Source organism: Mustelus asterias, chromosome 7 (assembly GCF_964213995.1).
Source record: "Mustelus asterias chromosome 7, sMusAst1.hap1.1, whole genome shotgun sequence".
Classification (NCBI taxonomy): domain Eukaryota; kingdom Metazoa; phylum Chordata; class Chondrichthyes; order Carcharhiniformes; family Triakidae; genus Mustelus; species Mustelus asterias.
Window position 1 is genome coordinate 38,467,724 of NC_135807.1, and position 22,031 is coordinate 38,489,754.

A 22,031-nucleotide genomic window follows, 5' to 3' on the forward strand; every position below is an offset into this window, starting at 1 on the left:
GTCAACCACATTATTGTGGGTCTGGAGTCACGTGTAGGCCAGACTGGGTAAGGACAGCAGATTTCCTTCCCTAAAGGACATCAGTGAACCAGATGGGTTTTTACAACAATTGATGATAGCCACCAAGACTAGCTTTCAATTTCAGATTTATTATTTGAATTTGAATTCCAACAGCTATCATGGTGGGATTTGAACCCATGTCCCCAGAGCATTAGTCTGGGTTTCTGGGTTACTAGCCCGGTGACATCACCACTAGACCATCGTTTCCCCTCTCATTTCAACACCACTGCCTCAGTTTATTCATGTAACAAAGAGAAGTACACTATGGAGGTTCCAACTTAAAATATCTTAAGAGAAAACAAAGATGCCCAACAAATTTAATCCTTACTAAAGCAGAAGTGGCCAAACTTTCTGAACCTTAGAATCACTTATGATAAACTCCATTCAGGAGCTGCAAGACACGGGCAACCTTTACAGGTGCGTTTTTATACTATTGGACACAGTTATGTGCCCATCCCCACTCAGTCCCCACACACTCACTCATGCTATCCCTCCCCACTTTGCCTATGGCACTCAGTCACTCAAGCCCTCCTCTCCATTCAGCCAAACTCAATCATCCCCTCCTCCTTCTTAATCCTCCCTGGATTTCTCCATTTTGCCCAGATGTGGGAAAGCTGGAGTGGTGAGAAGTGACTTTTGGGGCCCAAACCTCAGGCCCCATTTCCTGGCCTCACCCTTACACCCCCAATCCCTCCACTCCATCCCATTCCCCAGCCCTTCCTCAAATAATACCATGGGATCTTTTAAATCAACCTGAGATGGTTAGACAGAGCATCCATTTAACGTCTCATCTAAAAGGCAGTAGCATGTCTGATGGTTCAGAACTCAGTCACACTGGACTAGAGTGTTAGTCTGGATTTTATCCTTGAATGGGTGGTACGGTGGCACAGTGGTTAGCACTGCTGCCTCACAGCGCCAGGGACCTGGGCTCATTTCCCGGCTCGGGTCACTGTCTGTGCAGAGTCTGCACGCTCTCCCCTTGTCTGCGTGGGTTTCCCTCGGGTGTTCCGGTTCCCCCCCCCCCCCCCCCCCCCCCCCCCCACTGTCCAAAGATGTGCTGGTTAGGTGGACTGGTCATGCTAAATTGTCCCTTAATGTCAGGGGGATTAGCAAGGTAAATACGTGGAGTTACAGGATTGGGGCCTGGGTGGGTTTGTTGTCTGTGCAGGCTCAATGGGCCAAGTGGCCTCCTTCCGCACTGTAGGGATTCTATGATAAATGTCACAACTGTGACTTGAACTTGAGACTACTGCTGTTGAGCCATGGCTAATATATAGAATCCATTTTGTGGAAAGAGTTTAAGAAATTAGTTATTGTTGGTTAATAAAATGGTTCATTAATCTTTGTGGATGTGTTTTCAGGGTGGTTTTTCTTGTGGTCTGGTTCAGAAGCCAGTGCAGGTCCTCTACGGACATGACAACGCAGTCACTTGTGTGGCCATCAGCACTGAGCTTGACATGGCGGTATCAGGTTCAAAGGTGAGTCTTGTGCACTGTGGCTGATTAGGAGCGGGGGGTGGGGGGGATCATCATTTGGGTTACTACCATTTAGTAATTTGGATGTTAAAGCTGAGTGGGATCAGTCTGCTGAGAATTCTGTGTACTGAACTTCCTTTAGCCCTGCAACCCTGAGAGAATCCTTCATTCCTCCAACTGTTGCTCGCAACCCCCCTTTTCTTCATCCCAGCATTGACGGCTGTGCCTTCAGCCATTTAGACCCTAAGGTCAGAAATTTCTTCTCCTCCTTTATGATCACCCTTAAAGCGTAACTCTGACCAAACTTTTTAATATCTCCTTCTTGGCTCAGTGTAAATTAATTGATTCCACTCCTGTGATGTTGCCATGGGATATTTTCTACAATAAAAATATGATGTAAATGTGAGTTGTGAACTGGAGCAGCAATTGCGGTGCTACAAATGACTCCAGGACTGTGGCCTAAGGTAGAATTGCATAATAGATTGGCCACTAACTGCAGTATGTGTTGATACACTTCTGTTGAGTGTGTTTAAGGCACTTTTTTATTAAAAATAGTACACGTGGCTAAGACAGTGCTGCCATACTCACACACACGGCTAATTGGTGATTATTTACAAAATTAAAACAGAAAATGCTGAATAATGCTGGATAAACTCAGGTCTGGCAGCATCTGTGAAGAAAGAAACAAAGCTAACGTTTCAAGTCCATATGACCTTCCACAAAAGTCTGTTGGACTACACTGGTCTTGGGAGAGAAGAGGTATAAACTGGGATTCAGGCTCCTTGAAAGCTTTCTAATGGCCTTTGCTGGTGTACATACACATGAATGTTTGCTGCATACTACATGTGTTCGTGTCCTTTTATCTGTCTGTAAGTACATGAAACATCAGATGTGGACAGAAAACAGAATCAGGCTCCATGGTCAAATTACCTGCTGACTGTCACTCTCTTAAATCTTAGTCCCATTCAGGTTTGAATCATAGAATCATAGAAACCCTACAGTACAGAAAGAGGCCATTCGGCCCATCGAGTCTGCACCGACCACAATCCCACCCAGGCCCTACCCCCATACCCCTACATATTTTACCCACTAATCCCTCTAACCTACGCATCTCAGGACACTAAGGGGCAATTTTAGCATGGCCAATCAACCTAACCCGCACATCTTTGGACTGTGGGAGGAAACCGGAGCACCCGGAGGAAACCCACGCAGACACGAGGAGAATGTGCAAACTCCACACAGACAGTGACCCAAGCCGGGAATCGAACCCAGGTCCCTGGAGCTGTGAAGCAGCAGTGCTAACCACTGTGCTACCGTGCCGTTTGAATTAGACTGAAGGACCTGAGAGGTCATTCCAATTTTTCAAAGACCCTAACCACGATAGTCAGTCTCAAGCAGTGCCTTTGCTGTCAAATATCTAATGGATTGGTACTAGTCTTGTGAAGGGGGGAAGAAATAGCTTCATTCTAAAGTACTCCCCATCACTCAGATATTTTAACAAATACTTCAGAAACAGCATATTCAGAGAATAGAAATGCACGGAACACTCTAGTACTAACTCTTAGAGGAAGAAAGGACATCCATTTATATAGCATCTTTCGTGGCTTCAGGACATCCCAAAGCACTTTATCCCCAATGGGTACTTTTTGAAATGTAGCCACTGGAAGATCAGTGGGTTTCATTAAGTTCATATTTTGTAGTGTAGTGAAGTAAGAAATGGAGAAGTTGGGCAGATTATAAAACGATGCCCTGTAGTGGGACCATAGGATCAATATATCAAGTTTTTAAAATTCTTGCAGCAGCTAAAGGCTTGAAGTTAAAAGCAGCTTGAAGTTAAAAGCAGCAATGTTGAAGCCTGTGATGCTTCAAGTACACACAAACAGACACACGTACAGGAGCACACGTCGCATGCAGCAAATATTCACCAGCAAAGACCACTAGAAAGCAAATGTAGCAGCCTCATGATAGAGGGATAGTAAAACAATGTTGAATGCAAGAAAATATTACATAAGGCTGGTATGTTCATATGAATCACACCTGGTTGGTAAAGAAAAGTATCCTCAGGGTATGATGACCATGGGGATGAATAATTGAAAAATTCATGGGGATGAATAAATAAGTGGGAAGGATAAGGGCCAGGATAAAATGAACCTGACTGACCGAAGCCATGTGGTGGAGAAAAACCAGAACGTGATACACAAGGGGAGTGAGGGAGAGGGAGAAAAAAAGAGAAGCTCAAGACTGAAGGCCAAAAACCGCAAGATAAGTTGCGTGCTCTTTCATCCAGAACTATTGGGGAGATATACAGCCCATCTTAGACTGTAAATCACTGCCTCGGTTCATTGCTATTGTTTACACGTAACTTAATAAACTTGTTCTGACCTTATTTCATTAAAGTAGTTTCACAACTCCACTATGTTGCCAGTCCATTCCCATAACAGTTAGAGGCTCAGAGTTTCTCAAAACTATGCTGCTGCTGTATTGTAGGCAGCCAATTTCCATAAAAAATTCCCACACATATCAGTGTTATAGTGTCCAGATCATTTTTTTAATGTTGATTTGATTTGAGGCATAAATATTGGCCAGGATACAGGGGGAAAGCTTACCACCTCCTCTTCAAAATAGTGCCATGGAGTCTTTTACACCTACCTGTGGAAAGGCAGGTTAGTCCTCATTTTAACGTCTCATCAAAAATCTCCAGTAGTGCACCATTCCCTCAGTACTGCACTGGAGTGACAGCCTAGATTTTTGTACTCAAACTCTGGAATAGAAGAAATTGAACCCATAACCTTCATGCTTGAGAGATAAGAGTATTACCAACTGAGTCATGGCTAACACATGAGATTGTCCCTAGAGAATAGAAGGTTCTAGATTCTCTCCCAGTTTGGGCTACATTAGCTGATCTTAGCTGTGGCAGTTGCAATACTGAACTTTCCTTTCTTATTTGTTCATTCTCGGCTGTCAGTGTTGGTGTTGCTGGCAAGGTTGACCTTTATTGTCCATCCTCGGTTGCCCTGGGTAGGTGTTGGTGCGCTGCCTTCTTAAAGCAGTTTGATATAATTGAGGAACTTGCTGGCAGCAAAGAGTACTATTTGTATTGAGTCTAGAGTCACTCACAGGCCAGAATGGGTAAGAATGACAGGATTTGTACCTCATAGGATATTAGTGAACTAAATTTTAATTTCTATATTTTTTAAAACAGAATTCAATGCTCAAACTTTTCTTCTTTTACAGGATGGCACTGTCATTGTGCACACACTTCGACGAGGTCAGTTCATGCGGACCCTGAAAGTACCCTGTGAGAGCACCCTGCCCATGACCATTGATGACCTTGTTGTTGGACGTGAGGGCCAGATCGTTATTCACAGCAGTATAGAAAGCAGGGCACCATCAAAGGTAGATGGGAGAAGGATTAGAGGGGAGTTGAGGAGAAAGTTTTTTCATCCAGAGAGGATCCAGAACTTGCTGCCCAAAGGAGTGGCAGAGGATAAACTCTCATCACATTTAAAAAGTCCTTTGATATGCACTTTCTTCTTGTACCCCCGCAAGGTTTCAGACCAAGATTTGGAAGGTGGGATTAGGCTGGATAGCTCATTTTTGACTGGCACAGGCACAATGGGCTGGAAAGCCTCCCATAAAGATTTTGATGAATTTTTTCTTGTTTCTTGAGGAAAATAACAAAGAATCATATGAGTGACAATGACATGAGTGTTTGTGTTAATGGTCAGGGCGTTACGATACCCACGTAATGGCTAGGTTGGGTGGATGAAACCGGCAGCTTCACTAGATACCAGCAAATGCTCATCTGATGGCCAATCCTCATTTTGAACTTCCATTGCTGCTCCCCATCATGGTTTTCTCAGCTTTAGTTTATTCATCATTATATGGGAACAGCTTCTTTCACTGATTTCAGTCTGGTGCACTGCATTGCAGGCAAGGAATGTAAATGAGACGGGTGCCACTGAATCAGAATCAGGTGGGCTGCTTTGCCGGTGAGGCGTATGGCTGACCAGCCAAAAATCAAAATATATTCTTGTGTTTATAATTATCCAAACATGCCATCCAATTTGTGCAGTAAAAATTCCTGCAAACACCAATGACCAGTTAATTTATTTTGGTGCTGTTTTCAATTGAAGACTAAATAGGGCAAGCATGGCGGTACAGTGGTTAGCACTGCTGTCTCAGAGCACCAGGGACCCGGGTTCAATTCTCGCCTTGGGTGACTGTGTGGAGTTTGCACGTTCTCCGCGTGTCTGCATGGGTTTCCTCCACGTACTCCGGTTTCCTCCCACAGACCAAGAATGTGCAGGTTAGGTGGATTGGCCATGCTAAATATTCAATGACCCTGTCTCCACTCTGGGGAAGCAACTTCCACAGATTCATGATCCTCTTAGAGAAAAAAATTCTCCTCAACTCTGTCTTAAATGGGACATCCCTTATTTTTAAACTGCTTCCCTAATTCTGGAGGGCGATCTTACCTTCTCGTTCCACCAACTGATGGGCGGGACGAGCCATTAAGATCGCAAGAGAGCCGAGAACTCCGTTTTGACATCCTGCAGCTGTGTCTTTGTAATGGCTATCAGATCGTTCATATTTATTTCCATTTGTGCTGTCAATTTATCTATTTTGTGATGAATGCTACATGCATTCAGATACAGAGCTTTTGGTTCTGACTTTTTACTATTTCTGTGACCTCTGGCCTTATTTGCTAGCCAACTCTTAAGTTTGTACGCTCTGTCCCTTCCTGCCACATGCTGATTGCCATTTCCCTTATTGCTACCTTGCCGTCTTGTTCATTTTTTGTCTTTCGTGTATCACAACTTCCCACATTTGATTCCTCCCACCCGGTGGAAAGATATTGACTGTCTTCCTATCCAAGAGGACAGTCCCTGAGCTGAATCTAGTCAATGCTAAAGCTGGGTGTTGGCCAAGTTATACTGAGAATGCTGATGACATGCTGTAGAAGGGGTCCTGCTCTATCTAACCGTGCTGGGAGTGTTTGATTCAGCAGTGTAGAGAGGGTGGGGTGTTACACTGTAGCAAATACATATTGTACCTGCTCCAAGATTGTGGTCGGTGCAGACTCGATGGGCCGAATGGCCTCCTTCTGCACTGTAGGGTTTCTATGATTCTATGATTCTAAGAGTGTTGGCGAGGACGGTATTACGAATTACGTTTGAACCAATTACCTCTCTTATAACACCCTGGGATGGAAACCTTTAGATTCTGAAGATTAATCTATTTTTAATTTCATTAGTTGCTCCATTACTATTTTCTAAAAGACACTTATTGAATTTGTTTGTTTCTCCCCATGATTTATTTTTATTTTTCCTTGTGCCTTTGATACTTCATTCTCATCTTCTGCTGTGAAGACAGACACACATGTGTGAAGGATTCACGACAAGTGTATCTTTTAATAACTTGTACATTTGTTTAATGAAAACAGAAAATGCTGCAATGACTCGGCAGGTCTGTAGCATCAGTGGAGACAGAAACAGAGTCAACGTTGCAGATCATTAACCTTTCATCGGAACTGTGTTTGAAAGTCAACTGAAGCAATCTTTAAGTGGTCTTCTAAAGCCATTTAATATAAGACCATAAGACATAGGAGCAGAATTAGGCCCCTCAACCCATCAAGTTTGCTCCGCCATTCAATCATGGCTGATATTTTTTCTCATCCCCAATCTCCTGCCTTTTCCCCATAACCCCTGATCCCCCTATTAATCAAGAACCTATCTCTGTCTTAAAGACATTCAATGACATACCTCTCCCATATCTCCCATCTCCTTCCCTTAGTCTCAATTCATTTTATCATTTTGTTTTAATCTAGGATAAAATGTTCTTGCACCTCTATTCTGTGAACGGCAAGCACTTGACCTCTGTGACTCTGGATGAACGGATATCTGCAATGTGTATCGTTGAAGAGTTTGTGGTGCTGGGCACCGAGCAGTGCTCACTGGAGATCCGGCACCTTCAGAGGTAGAGTGATTCAGGCTTCTGCTTCATTGTACTTGACACAAAGGACAGGTGTACTATCACTAAACTTTGAGGGAGATTGAAAGTCTTGGACATTATCAACTCAAATATATTTGTGTGTTTCAAAAATATACATTTATTCATATTCCATTGCTCTGTGTGTAAAGGCACTACAAGGTGTGATACCGAGCCACCTGGATCAGGGGTTCCCAAAATAGGGTCTGTGGATCCCAAGGGATCTGTGAAGGCTCTCCAGGTGGGTCTGTGAAACTGACAACCGGCAAGTGACCGGCAAACACCGGTTCAAAAATAATTATTAGAGAAAACAAGTAGGCCAATCAGAACAAGGTCTCTTGAAATAGGTTCAAAGAGGTTTTGCTCTGATTGCCCATTTGCTTTCTTCAATCTGTGTTGCGGGGCAGAAAAGCCTGCGGCCGAAAGAAAAGATTGCGTGGAATAGAGATGGTGATGGGGTCTGGGAATGACCAGGTGGGCCTCATAGCGAGCGGTGGGTGCATCTATTTTGTGGTAAAAAGGGGCATCAACATTGAGAATTTTTGGGATTCTCTGATGCTCTTGGAAGGTCAATAACGGTTTCGTGGCTCAAAGTTTGGGAAACCATGACATAGATGAATAGAAGAAGATTCAATATCCAGTCAATGCTAAAACCTGGTGTTGGCCAAGTTAGGCCAGGAATGCTGATGAGATGCTCATTGCCTGACACTTGTGTGGCACAAATGTTGCTTGCCACTTTTCAGCCCATGTCATGAACTGGTTGGTGCCAGACTCTTTGGCTCCACTTTTGGTGTGCGAATGGTACCAGATGGATCAGTCACTGAAACAATGACACCATCACACCCGTTAGCTCAGTTGGCTGGCCAACTGGTTTGTGATACAGAGTGACGCCAACAGCGTGGGTTCAATTCTCATACTCGCTGAAGTTATTCATGAGGTGCACCTTCTCAACCTTGCCCCTCGCCTGAAATGTGGTAATAGAAACATAGAAAATAGAAGCAGGAGTAGGCCCTTTGAACCTACTCCACCATTCATTTCATCATGGCTGATCATCAAATTCAATATTCTGATCCTGTCTTCCCGCCTTATCTCTTGATTCCCTTTTGCCCCAAAAGCTATATCTAATTTCTTGAAATCACACAACATTTTGGCCTCAACTACTTTCTGTGGTAGTGAATTCCACAGATTCATTATTCTCTGTGTGAAGAAATTTCTCCTAACCTCTGTCCTAAAAGATTTACCCCTTATGCTCAAACTAGTTCTGGACTCCCTCACCATCAGGAACATTCTTTCTGAATCTACCCTGTCTAATCCTGTTACAATTTTATAAGTTTCTATGAGATCCCCTCTCACTTTCTAAACTTAAATAAATATAATCCTAACCAATTTATTCTCTCCTCATAAGACAGACCTGCTATCCCAGGAATCAGCCTGGTAAACCTTCACTGTACTCCCTCTATAATAAGGACATCTTTCCTCAGATACGGACACCAGAACTGTACACAATACTTCAGGTGTGGCCTCACCAACACTCTGTATAATTGCAGTAAAACATCCTTATTCCTATACTCAAATCCTCTCGCTATGAAGGCCAATTTACCATTTGCTGTCTTTACCATCTGCTGTGGCTGTGCACTTACTTTCAGCAACTAATGCACGAGGACACTAAGGTCTCGCTGAGTATCCACCTCTCTCAATTTACACCCATCAAATAATAATGTCTTCCTACTATTGCTACCAAAGTGGATAACCTCACATTTATCCATGTTACACTGCATCTGTCATGCATGTGCCCATTCACTCAGCCTGTCCAAATCACGCTGAAGCATCTCTGCATCCTCCTCACAGCTCAACCTCCCACCCAACTTCGTACCATCTGCAAATTTGGAGATAATACATTTTGATCCCTCTTCCAAGTCATTAACATATAATGTGAACATTTGGGGTCCAAGCACAAATTCCTGCAGTACCCCACTAGTCACTGCCTGCCAATCAGAAAAAGACCCATTCTCCCCTCTGGACGCTGAAGCTCTGGGAATCCCTGACCTCTTCCACCTACCCTATTTAATGATCACCCAGGATCATAATGAATGGCAGAGGAGGCTTGAAGGACTGAATGGCCTGCTCCTGCTTCTAGTTTCTATGTATGTTTCTATGCCCCAGCTCTGAGACGGCCATCAGCGTGAGACGCTGCAACCTCCACCCCCCCACTCCCCCTCACCCCGCCCCACACCTTTCAACCCAAGATGGGAAAAGTGCAAATCCCACTACAAGCCAGCCTACAAATTGAGGCTGGGCAGAATAAAGCTCTTAAAGGGTCACAATATGTAAATGGGTGGGTTTCTCCCCTGAGGCCCTGCCCACCCAAGCAAGAAATTGTGTCTGGGTTTGGGTGGACAGGTTCCAGGGGGAATTTCGTCCATTCAATTTTACGCTTCCCGCTGCCTCAGAACCTGCTGTGGGGGGTGCATAAAATCCTGCCCATGAATGACTTCTTCACACAGTAATGGAAATCTATAATCATTTCCCTCAAAAGGCTATAGATACTGAGTCAATGAAACATTTCAAATTGAATTTAAAAGACTGTTGTTGCCTGAGGGTATCAAGGGATATGGATAGATCAAAGGTGGGTAAATGGAGTTAGATACAGATCAATCATGATCTAAGTGAATCTATGGTGAAACAGACTCAAGAGACTGAATTGTACAATATGTTCTTAAGTGCTGTCACATGTCTCCGAGAAACAAGGTGACTTTATTATGGTGTGCCATATTAATTTATTGCTTTTTTTCCAGTTTAAAGAGTGCAATGCCGAAACTGGTCATGAAGGTTCCCATTCACTGTGTCTCCGTCACCAAGGATAACAGCCATATTCTAGTAGGATTAAATGATGGAAAACTGATCGTGGTGGCATCAGGAAAACCCTCTGAGGTAAAACCCTAGTCAGGAAGGCAGAAGAAGCTTGGTTGATTAACCATAACTACACAACAACTTGCATTTATACGATAGCTTTATACAGGGAAACATCTGATGGCGCTTCATTGCAGTGCAAAAATTAATAATGAGCCAAAGAACTTATGAGGGAGTGATTAAAAGCTTGGTCAAAATGGCAGGTTTTAGGGATGGTTTTCAAGCGGAGGTGGAAACATCTCAGCTTAAATCAATCTAAAACCATGGGTCCAAGACGCACTTCAGAGATTTCAGCACATAATGTAGACTAACTCACAGGTGCAGTACTGAGGGAGTGCTGCAGTGTCAGTGATTCCATTCTATCAGTTGAGACATGTGTACTCATAGATAACTCATAGAAACCCTACAGTGCAGAAGGAGGCCATTCGGCCCATTGAGTCTGCACCGACCACAATCCCACCCAGGCCCTACCCCCACATATTTACCTGCTAATCCCTCTAACCTACACATCTCAGGACTCTAAGGGGCAATTTTTAACCTGCCCAATCAACCTAACCCGCACATCTTTGGACTGTGGGAGGAAACCGGAGCACCCGGAGGAAACCCACGCAGACACGAGGAGAATGTGCAAACTCCACACAGACAGTGACCCGAGCCGGGAATCGAACCCGGGACCCTGGAGCTGTGAAGCAGTAGTGCTAACCACTGTGCTACCGTGCCGCCCTAAATTACGTTGTAGAAATTATTCCAGACAATGATTATTCAGCCACCAACACTCCTAAACCAGAGCAAGGTGCCATTTACCTCATTTTCTGCCCATGGGACCATTCTGTGCCACTTTGGTAGGCTGCAGAAAAACAATGATTAAACTTTTAAAAAGTAATGCATTGACTGAGAAACATTTCAGTATGTCCCATGGACATGGAAGGTGCTATGTAAACGTAATCCCTTCCTTTCATGTGTTGGGCAGTTATAAGAAACTGGATAGTCTATTTAGTTAAAATGATGTTCATTTACATCTTTCGAACCTTAGTTTAAATGCAACTTAGACTGATGGAATCGTAGAACGAAAGAATTGTACAGCACAGAATGTCGTCATTTGGCCTATCGAGGCTGCACAAGGTTTCTCGAAGAGCAATCCAGATGGTCTCACTCTCCATAATATAAAAGCAAATTACTGCAGGTGCTGGAAACTGAAACAAAAACAGAAAATGCTGAAAAAATTCAGCAGGTCTGGCAGCATCTATGGAGAGAGAAGATAGATTTAATATTTCAAGTCCAAATGACTCAGAACTCTGGAGAAGAGTCATACGGACTCGAAATGTTATCTCTATTTTCTCTCTCTACAGACGCTGCTGGTCTTGCTCTCCCACACTTTCCCTATATCCCTGCAATTTATTTTTGTCCTTCAAATATTTATCTGGCTGTGTCCCATCTGCGGCCCTTTCCATTTTACACTCTCGCCATGCCTCTCAGACTACTAGGTCTGCTGCCTTCCCAATAAGGCTGAGTGAATGGAAATTTTCAGAACTTGGATCGATGGATTTTTTAATTAGGTAATCATATCAAAGGATCGGGTGTAAAATCATATAAATAGATTTGAGATGTAGATTAGACATGATCATGGCTAATTGAAAGGTGGAAAGCTGTTCAGAGTCACGCATCGAGAACAATCACGTGGATTAGATACTGGAGGATTGCTGTGTCCACAGATCCACAACTCAATGGTAGTCAGCACCTCCAGGACAGAACAGGAGGGAAAGGAGATGGAGAAATGGCGGCAGCACATTTTATTTTAATCCCTGCACTTCTTTCAGATGCGTTCAGGCCAATTTGCCAGGCGGCTGTGGAGTTCCACCAGGCGTATTTCTCAAGTGTCGTCTGGAGAAACTGAGTACAACAAGACTGACACGAGCACAAAGTAGAACTTGCCTTTTCAGGCTACATTCCACCAAGAATCCACCTGCTGTTACAATCTTCATTAAAAAACTTTTCTATTTATTTAAAAACTTTAAAAAACGTGCAAACTCAGCTAAGCTGGCAGGCTGGAGAAGCAGAAGGCTTCTTCGTCCACATGTGATGATCTGCATTCACCAACCAAAGCGCCTGTTCAGATCCAAAGGATTTAATACGTTGAATGTTTACAAGGAATGTGGAAAAAGGATCCAATGCCTTAATACTGCGAGGACTTTTAAAATATATTTTTAGACAATTGTCAACCTTTGACAACAGTCTTCTCTCTGCACGGTGCAAACTTCTGGTTTCATGTAGAATGATGTGGTTATTATGAGGGCATGAAGATGTTAATAATTGGGTTTCAGAGGGAACTTTTTTTGTGGGCAGAACACATTTTTTACCAATATTCTGAATCTTCATCTTTTCTATTTTCTTGTCACGGTTATGCATTATAGACACAACAAGATACATCGGTAAAAATTAAAATGCTTGTACAGAACTGTTGTTATCCACCAACATTTGATATAAAAGTTGCCTGCAGTAACAGATGGTGCATAAATCTGCCACATTAACAATTGGTTTATAAGTCATTTAGTGATCGAATGTCATCCATTTCCCTACTTTAAATCTCCCATATTTGTAGTTTTAGTCAGAGTCACTTACAGCACAGAAGGACATTCAGCCCATCGTGTCTATCGGCAATTCAGTCAGTCCCATTCACCCGCTCTATCTCTGCAGCCCTTCAAGTTTATTTCCTCCAAGTGCCCTTCCATTTTGCTTTTGAAATCATAGATCACCTCTGCTTCCAGTGTCCTCATGGGCAGCAAGTTCCTGATAATTACTACTTGCTGAATAAAATTCTTCCTCATGTTCCCCCTACATCTCTCATTCAAAACTTTAAATGGGTATCCCCAGTCCTGTTACCATCAACTAATGGGAACAGTTTTTCTTTGTCTACCTTATCTAAACTTGTCATAATGTTGTATATCTCTACCAAATCTCCCCTGAATCTGCTTTGCTCCCAGAAGAACAACTTCAAACTAACCTTGTAGCTAGGTAAATTTTACTGTATCTGTTGGTGCTGAGTAGACTGTAACTGTTAGATCAAAGTCTCTGAAACCAGGATGTCATTCAAGCTCCCCTCTCCAATTTATGCAATCGAGCATTGGATTTACAGCTTTTACTGCAAAGGGAGCCAGTTCAATGATGACGCTGTTCTTGCCAACTTGCTGTTTTAATAAATATAAGATCTTGTGCCTCACCTTCAGACAGGAGCACCAGTCCGAGAGAGCGCACGACAGGAAGTTGTGAGCTGTGATTCTCACTCGTGTATTTTGAGATTGCTTGCTGTGTACCTATCATCTATTATTGTGAAGGAGCAGAATTACCTTCATTATCCTCTGTCAATTCATTTTTCACAAACCACAATATCCAGTAACAATGCCAATGGTCACATTGGGCAGGATACTGGAGGGTTGCTATGTCCACGGACCCACAACCTAACAGTCAGCACCTACAGGAGAGAAAGGTTGGTCGTAACACATCTTATTTTAATCCCTGCACTTCTTTCAGATGCGTTCAGGCCAATTTGCTAGGCAGCTGTGGAGTTGGACAAGATTCTTTTCCCAAGTGTCTTCCAGAGAAACTGAGTGCAACAAGACTGACACGAGCACAAAGTAGAGCTTACCCATGACAGGCCACATTCCATCGAGAATCCACCTGCTGTTACAAACTCATAAACAACTTTTCTATTTATTTAACTTAAAAGAACAAAACCTTTGTGAAGCTGGGTCAACATTATTGCAACAATGCCTTTTCCAATCTTGTCACCAGGGAGGCTATTTTTCTGTTCCATCTGGTCTCCAATCTCTGATGTAACTTTTCTATATCATCCCCAATTTTGAAGACGATAGTTCCTTTTCTTAAATCCCTCTCAGCTGTAAATGCACATTCTTCTCCCTTAGATTCTTAATCTTGATACAAGATACTGAGTACTACTCCTATTCCTACTCTTAACCCTCCTTACTCATATCCAGGACTGCTGAAATCCTGACTTACCATTCGTTCTGCAGTCTACATACTTTTACTGTTAATTACTGTTTAATTGCAGGCTGTTTAATTTAATTGCTGTTTTTTGATTTATTGTCTTCCCTTCCACTCTGCTCAATATTACAGATATCCTGCATGACAAATTTTAGATTTTCATTTTCACTTTTCAATATTAGAGTTTTAAGTTGGCTCCTTTAAAAAATTGCATACTGCCACTTGATTGGTTTCAGAATCCAAATTTACTGGCTGGAATTTTCTGGCCATACGTGCCCTGCTGCCGCTGCCAGTGAGAACAGAGAATTTGGTTCTCAGCCAAATCTCTCTTCATTGCAGCGGGACTGGAGAATCCCAGCTGCGGGCGAGGCCAGAGAATCTGGCCCAATGTTTTTGAGGGCTGATGCAAATTTCCCAGTTGAAATATGATTTGGTCAGGCATCTGTAATTGGGGTGTAATATTTTGTCTCAGTCCTCTTGGGCAGTCAGGAAGAAAAGTGGGGCATCAGACCAGTTGCCCTCTCCTGACCTCTGTAATCACTTGAGGTGGCCTCACTCTTATCAGGTTAAACAATGTCCTAACACAGTCTGGGTTCAGATGTAATACATGGGCAATTGGGTGAAATTACAGTCACAAGTCCCTGGAGTTAATCCACCATCTTCAGAAAAGAAATGGAAAGATAAAGGAAGATCAAAGAATGATGAATGACCACTTCATTTGGTTTTAGGACATTTTAATATATTGTTGTTGTATTTTGACTTGGTTTGAAACTTGGTATACTGCTGAACTAGAAGTGGGAAATCTGGACAAGGTCGTCTTTTCATTTCTCAAAGGATTGAGCTAGTTATATGGCGCATACCACCACCTTAACCCTGACTGTCTTCTTCGTGGTTCAACAAATTTTATCTCCTTAAAAATGGAGTGCTCCATTGTAATTCCTAATTATTCGTAAATGACTGGGGTGAATACCTAGTTGAGAAACGCACTGTTTTTCTCAAAACAGTTCTTCTAAACAAAACTTCTTTTTAAAAGTCATCAAAAACATTGCATTTGTTTTACTGTAAGTTATTTTTTAGACCCTGTTACGTTATGAATCTTAAAGTGTATTTTGAGTATAACGGCTTTTAAGAATTATTTTAATAGAAACTACTTCAATTTACCAATAAGAATTATGGGAAAATGGTAATAGCTCACCACACTATTCACTTCCAGGGCTTCTTCAGCAGGATCTCTCAAACCACAATATTCCCACATCTAGAAGGACATTCTGATTTGGACATAAATCGCTGTTCCTTCATCATCACTGGATCAGAATCCTGAAATTTCCTACCTAACAGCAGTTTGGGTGTACATATACCACATGGACTGCAATGGTTCACGAAGACAGCCCACCAACACCTCTAGCAACTAGGAATTGGCAATAAATGCCTACATTGCCCACAGCCCGCAGAGATTATTTTAAAACTGTGCATATGCAACATTTGGCCTTGGCCCAGCAAGTGCAGAAAGTGTTTCATGATTTGATGTTGGGGGTTATATGTGTATTGGATAACAGAAAAGTGTCTCTGTTTGACCAATGAAGACTTACCTGAATAATGAGAAGTTATTCTAGATAGGCTCCATCTTTTGAAGTCTTGCATGCAACATGAGTTTGAGCCACACAGACCAGCAAGGCCACTGTTTCTTGATTCGGACTGAGTAGGCACCTCTCAGTTTGGGCTATGGTGGTGGAGACGCCAAAGTTGGCCTGAACAACCTTGGGCTATGGGTTTAGATGGAGGGTGGGATAAATCTGCAGTAACTCCTGTTCCAATTACATGTGTGAACATTGATGAGCACGACTTGGGTTTGTCTTCTCTGATCTTCGGACGAGTTATTAGACTGCTGACACTTCAGATTAAGTAGCTCTTTACAAGAGATCCTAAATCTGTATTTAGAATCAACCATATTTAAAATCCTACCTAGATGAATCTGACAGCAACATTATCTCCAAACCTTACATTCTTAGAATGAAGACTCTTAAGAAGGAACCTTTACAATTTAGCTGTGGTCCAAACTGTCATAGTGATCAGGCTCAAGTCTCTGCACCAATTAAATTTATCACACCCATTAGACTCACAGGTCAGAGATAACAATATATTTCGACTTCAGTGTAATAAACACACAAGGCAATATGAAGTTACTATTGTCTCAACCGGTATAATATCAGTAGAATACAAACAAATTTTCATAAGCCCCTCATTCCAACTGATTTCCCAGGGATCTTTAAATTTCCTTCCCTCCAGTTTGCACCTCCCGCTACCCCTTTGCAAAGAGGTCAACATAATTGAAATATTGTAAAAAAAAACACAATCACTGTTTGGATTGGATCAGAGACTGTGTCAAAGGCTGGAAGACTAAAGGTGGCCCCCAGAATCACCATTCTCTGGGCATCAGTAGCCAATCCCCAGCCCCTGCTTCATAGGTCAAGAATGGGGAATTCCCAGCTTTGAGAATCCTTGCTGCTACTTCTTTACGCAGAGGCTCCACCACAAACAAAGGTCACAGGCCCTGGCATCTCTTCACAACCTAACTTGTGGCCTTTCCTCCATTCTCCTGGTAATGTTTTAATGGAATTGCGCCCAGCAAGTCTGTATTTTTGAGCCTACATCCAGGAAAACGGGCTGCTGGTTGGGGAGCAACCAGTGGGCCCAACAATCCCAATTTGGGTGCACTTTTGGGCTCATCCACTTCTTCCAGCCAGGACCCTGCCTCAGTAATAACTGAGCTGGGGAGAAAGGAAGATGATTTCCCACACCGATCATCCAGTCATTATTGCCAGAATATGCACATATCACAGGGTTGTTATAGCACAGAAGAATATTGTCTTAAAATAAGGGAACATCAATGTCAAATTTAGTTCTAGCAGGCTGAATACTGTTTTTCTTGTATAAATGTTTAATGTGTAAGCACATTGATTTATTTTGGCTTCTTGGAGACATGAGAGGAAAATAACATGATTGTCAGAATGGGCAAGAAATTTGATTCAAGATCTGTCGCCATCTATTTGAGCACTATCATTCAAAAAGAAAGTTATTTCTACGTGGAATAGTGATTTGTGTAGCAGACCTCTTTTGGAGAGGTTTTGATAATGGAGGGTGGTTGAAGCTTTCAGTCTTGGTGTTCTGCACCATGGGCATTTACCATCGCAGTGGTGAACATCAAGGGACATGGCTATGGGTATTCTTTCTGTCAGCAATTGTTTTGAAATAAGATAAAGTGAAAGAGCCAATGCAGTCACTGCTTGGATTTGAAGTTTCTCTTTTTAAGAAAAGAACATCTGCCTTTATGTTTATTCCACTGCCGATTGCAAGGTAGATGTTTTGATGAGTACGTTCCCATGGACATTGAGTTTTTTAATCTCAATGCGTCTATGTACAGATGTATGTTTCTTTACTTTCTGTTGGTATGTGTGTGTGTATGTGTGTACATGTGTGTGTATACAGATTATATTAAAAAGGGAAAAAGATGCCTTAAATGTAAAATTCAGTGGCCTTTTTTTAATCTGTGCTTGTTCTCCTACTGCTTGTGTATGTGAACTTTTGCTTTGAAACACACTGAAAATGGAAAATGTTTTATATATATATATAAATATATATATATATATTTAAAAATGCCATGTTGTGATTGTCTCTGTGTACAGAGTTATCTTGCTGAGTTTTTCGGTAACATGCCTTTTGAGAAGATTCCTACAGTGGCCAAATCTCCCTTTCATTTTCTCCCCCCAGTTTCTCAATTACTGGGTTTCTGTTCCTCCTTGGGTCTCATTATTAACTATTCTGGTTCCCTTTGCCTCAATTTCTTCTAGGCTTTTTTTTAAGCATGGTGAACACACAGAATAAAATTGCAATAACTTTCAATCAAGCATAGTCTGGTCTGAGATAGTGCAGTCTACCTCTGCCCTTCTCCCCAAAGCACTAACCACTCGGGCATATCAAGTATGGTAATACCATGGTTATATTACTGATAATCCAGAGACCTTGATTGCTCAAAATTTGAATTCAGTTCTTTGAAAAAGAAATTCTGAAAGTAAAATGTTGGTATTAACTGAAGTGATCATAAAGCTTTGGATTAGTGTAAGTACCAAACTGGTTCTGTGATATATTTCACGGCATAACTTTTGATTGAGTTCAATTTACCCTTATGCATAGATACGCCCTGCCCCACATTGTATAGGGCAAAATAAAGCAGCCAGTGCCCACAGGACCATATCACCTTTCATAACACTTTTAACATTGGAAAATATCTCAAAGCAATTTATAATGGAGTAATAAAAATGCACATGTAGCTCAGCAAAGGAACAAGGTGGGATGATCTAAAGCTCGACAGTAGGAGACAATAATCAAATCTAGCTCTATTTGTGGGTGTATTGGTTGTTCTGTAAATGTGTTTACTTCACCTTCACTGTGTGGCAATCCCTGTGCAGGAGGAGTGATGTGAAGTGCTGTTAACTTTGGGTCTGAAATACAACGAAGCAGTGTTTACAACAGATGTCAAGTTTGAGAGTTGTTCAAACTGATCCAGATCAGAAAATAACTTGGGGGCGATTCTCCCATCCCGCTGTGTTGATTTTTTAACATAGCGGGCCAGGAGATTCTAGCAACACCCGATTTACGGGCTCCCCACGGGGTACCCAGGCCTGAGCACGTCTCCCAGCACCAGATTCCATCAGCTCCGTGCTGGAAATGGGCGCGGAGCTGAATAAATTATGCAGCGCCTAATTTGCATGTAATTTCAATACCACTAGCGGGTGTTTCACTCCAGTGCAGTTTAGTGTAGCTCCCCACTTGAGAAGAGCTAGCGGCCCAACCCCGCTGGAGTGAAGGTGGGACAATTCAGGTCCCCCAGAGGGTCAGGTGTGGGGGGGGGGGGTGCCCCCAGGCATTGGCACCTTGGCAGTGCCAACCTGACCCCCGGCACTGCCCAAGGGGCAAAGTGCCAATGCCCAGAGGGAACCTTGGCACTGCCCACCAGGCATGGGACAGTGCCAAGGGAGTGGGGCTAATGGGGGCAGGGCCTCTGGGAGGATGATCGGTGGGGTGGGGGTCTCGCTGCCACTCTGCCGTCGGGATCGGTGAGGGAGGAGGGAGGCCAGCGATTGTGACCGGCCATTGGGGTGGGGAGGGTGGGGGGCAGCTTGCAGGGCAGGGGTTCGGGACTGCAGGGGAGGGGTTCATTTTATTCATTCATGGGATATGGGCATCATTGGATGGCCAGTATTTACTGCCCATCCCTAGTTGGCCGAGGGCATTTGAGAGTCAGTGTGGTTCTGGAGTCACATGTAGGCCAGACCAGGTAAGGACAGCAGATTTCCTTCCCTAAAGGACATTAGTGAACCAGATGGGTTTTTCCGACAGCCAACAATGGCTTCATGGGCATCAGTAGATTCTTAATTCCAGATATTTTTTATTGAATTCAAATTCCACCACCTGCCATGGCTGGATTCGAACCCCATGCCCCAGAACATTAGCTGAGCTTCTGGATTAATAGTCTAGCAATAATACCATTAGTCAATTGCCTTCCCAGGAGTTGGCATTGCGGGGTGGGTTTAGGACTACCGTTGGAGGGGGGTAAGTCGGTGCTGTCAGGGGGTTGAGAGGGTGGCGGTGTGGGGTCGCGGGGCTGTCCAGCGATCAAGCTGGTCAGCAATCAGGAGGCCAGCGCTGCAGGGCTACTGGGCATGCACTGATTTCGGCGCTGACAGATTGGCGCATACGCAGTGGCCTGCTCTGTGCTATGCTGCCAGCTGGGTGGGAATAGGCCCCGCCCACTCAATTTTAACGTGATTCATGCTAGTGCACTCTGCAGTGCACAGAGTGTGGGAGTGAAAATACCAGCGTGATTTACTCCAGTTTTCACACGAATTTGACACTTAGAATTTTTTTGGGAGGATCACTCCTCTGGTATTTATATGGTGCCTTTCACAACCTCAAATTATACAAAGTGCTTTACAATTCACCAAGTAGTTTTGAGTGTACTGTTGTAGGAAAAGCAGTAGCCAATGAAGGTGGTTGAGCGATACATGTTGGGCAGGACTCCCCTGTTCTTTATATATGGGATGTTTTAAGTTCTGAGGGGACTGAGGAACTATGTTTAATATCTGCATCTCTGATAGTCCAATGCTCTTTGGCACTGCACTGGAGTGTCAGTCTAAATGATGTTCCCAGGTTTGTAGAGTTGAACTTCAAACTCATGACATTATGATTCAGGGCTGAATTTTTGCTTCCAAGTCAGGGACACAGAGTCAGGAAAATTCCCAGTTCCACAAACCCAACTGGGGAAAACTTTGCCTGAAATTTTGCTCCGGTGAAGTGGAGGTAGGGGCAGCTAGTATTGGGCCAACCACCAGCCAACCCCACCCAGCATGGATTAATTAAAAGGTGGGCTGGTAAGAAGTTCCTACTGTGAGACAGGAACTGAATGGAGGTGCTGCCATTGCTTGGAGGAGACACCAATCGACCGTCAATGTAATCATTGTCCGATTGGTTGCTGCCACTGGAACAGATGGTCAAACCATCATGGGCTTTCCATAGGAAAAAACACTCATTGCTTCTGCCTATTCAAATTGTAATGAAGGTGCACACTTTCTAAAGTTAAGACTGGAGAAGCCTCATAGGACACAGCTATGGAGATGGCAACATCATGGCACCAACAGCTGCTCGATATTCTGTATTGACTCAGGTTACTTTCATGCCTCAGGTGATGACTGATACATCAGATCTGCCACAATCCTTTGCACTTCCACCTACCCATCCATCTCTCAGAGTGCAACCGTGCAATTGAACCTCGACAAGGACCTCAAAGCTGTACACTTTTAGGCACATTGCTTGACTCAGAGGGAACAGGCCAGCAGGGTAATTTGTAGTCAGGAGCATAGCATGTCATCTGGGAGTGACAGGAACCAAAACCAGGCTACCCTGCGTTTATCCAGACCCGTTGCACCAGCACGCCCCGATATTCTTAGGTGCCTTTTCTTTTTAAATTTCTCATGATAGAATGTCTCACAGAAGGGAAAATGGGGAGGGAATGGAAGGGGCTGTACCCCTTTCAGTGAACAGGATCTCCTGGTGTAGGAGTTCCAGAGAAGACGCTCCATATTGTATCCAAGAGACCACCCACAGTAGCCAAGATGGCATGGCAAGAGATAGCCGCCACTCTGGGCACAGTAGGGACTATAGAGAAGAGATTCCATGGCTTACAACCATCTGGCAAGATATGTTGTTCACCATAAGTACACGGAGGTCCAAGCGATGGCTCACATCAGAATACTAAACCTCTGGTGATAGAATGACACATTCAAGCGATGTGTCCCTGGTGGCACTATATATTATGCTAGCATTGCTCTTTATGCAGTATCTGCAGGACAAGGGTGCTTCTAACACCAGGAAGATAGCCCAGACTGAGGGTGGGTCCGTGAAGCTACGGTAATGAGTAAAGAGACCTCAGGGTAAAAGATCCTCTCGAAAGTAGTGACAATAACCTGATAAAATTTAATATTCAGTTTAAGAGTGAGAAACTTGGGTCAGAAACAACTGTGTTTAACTTAAATGAAGGCA

General features: G+C 43.3%; 1 protein-coding gene across 4 annotated transcripts in view; it reads left to right on the plus strand.

The window, feature by feature from the left end:
- The window catches only part of nbeal2 (neurobeachin-like 2), a 231,847-nt gene extending 213,885 nt beyond the window's left edge, over window positions 1-17,962 (plus strand). For all 4 annotated transcript variants that reach the window (XM_078215895.1, XM_078215897.1, XM_078215899.1 and 1 more), the window contains 5 exons: window positions 1,422-1,538; window positions 4,770-4,931; window positions 7,366-7,514; window positions 10,322-10,457; window positions 12,254-17,962. In XM_078215895.1, the coding sequence (XP_078072021.1) occupies window positions 1,422-1,538; window positions 4,770-4,931; window positions 7,366-7,514; window positions 10,322-10,457; window positions 12,254-12,361 (672 nt within the window). In that variant the 3' untranslated portion in view covers window positions 12,362-17,962. The remainder of the gene's footprint in view (window positions 1-1,421; window positions 1,539-4,769; window positions 4,932-7,365; window positions 7,515-10,321; window positions 10,458-12,253) is intronic.
- The last annotated feature ends 4,069 nt before the right edge of the window (window positions 17,963-22,031 follow it).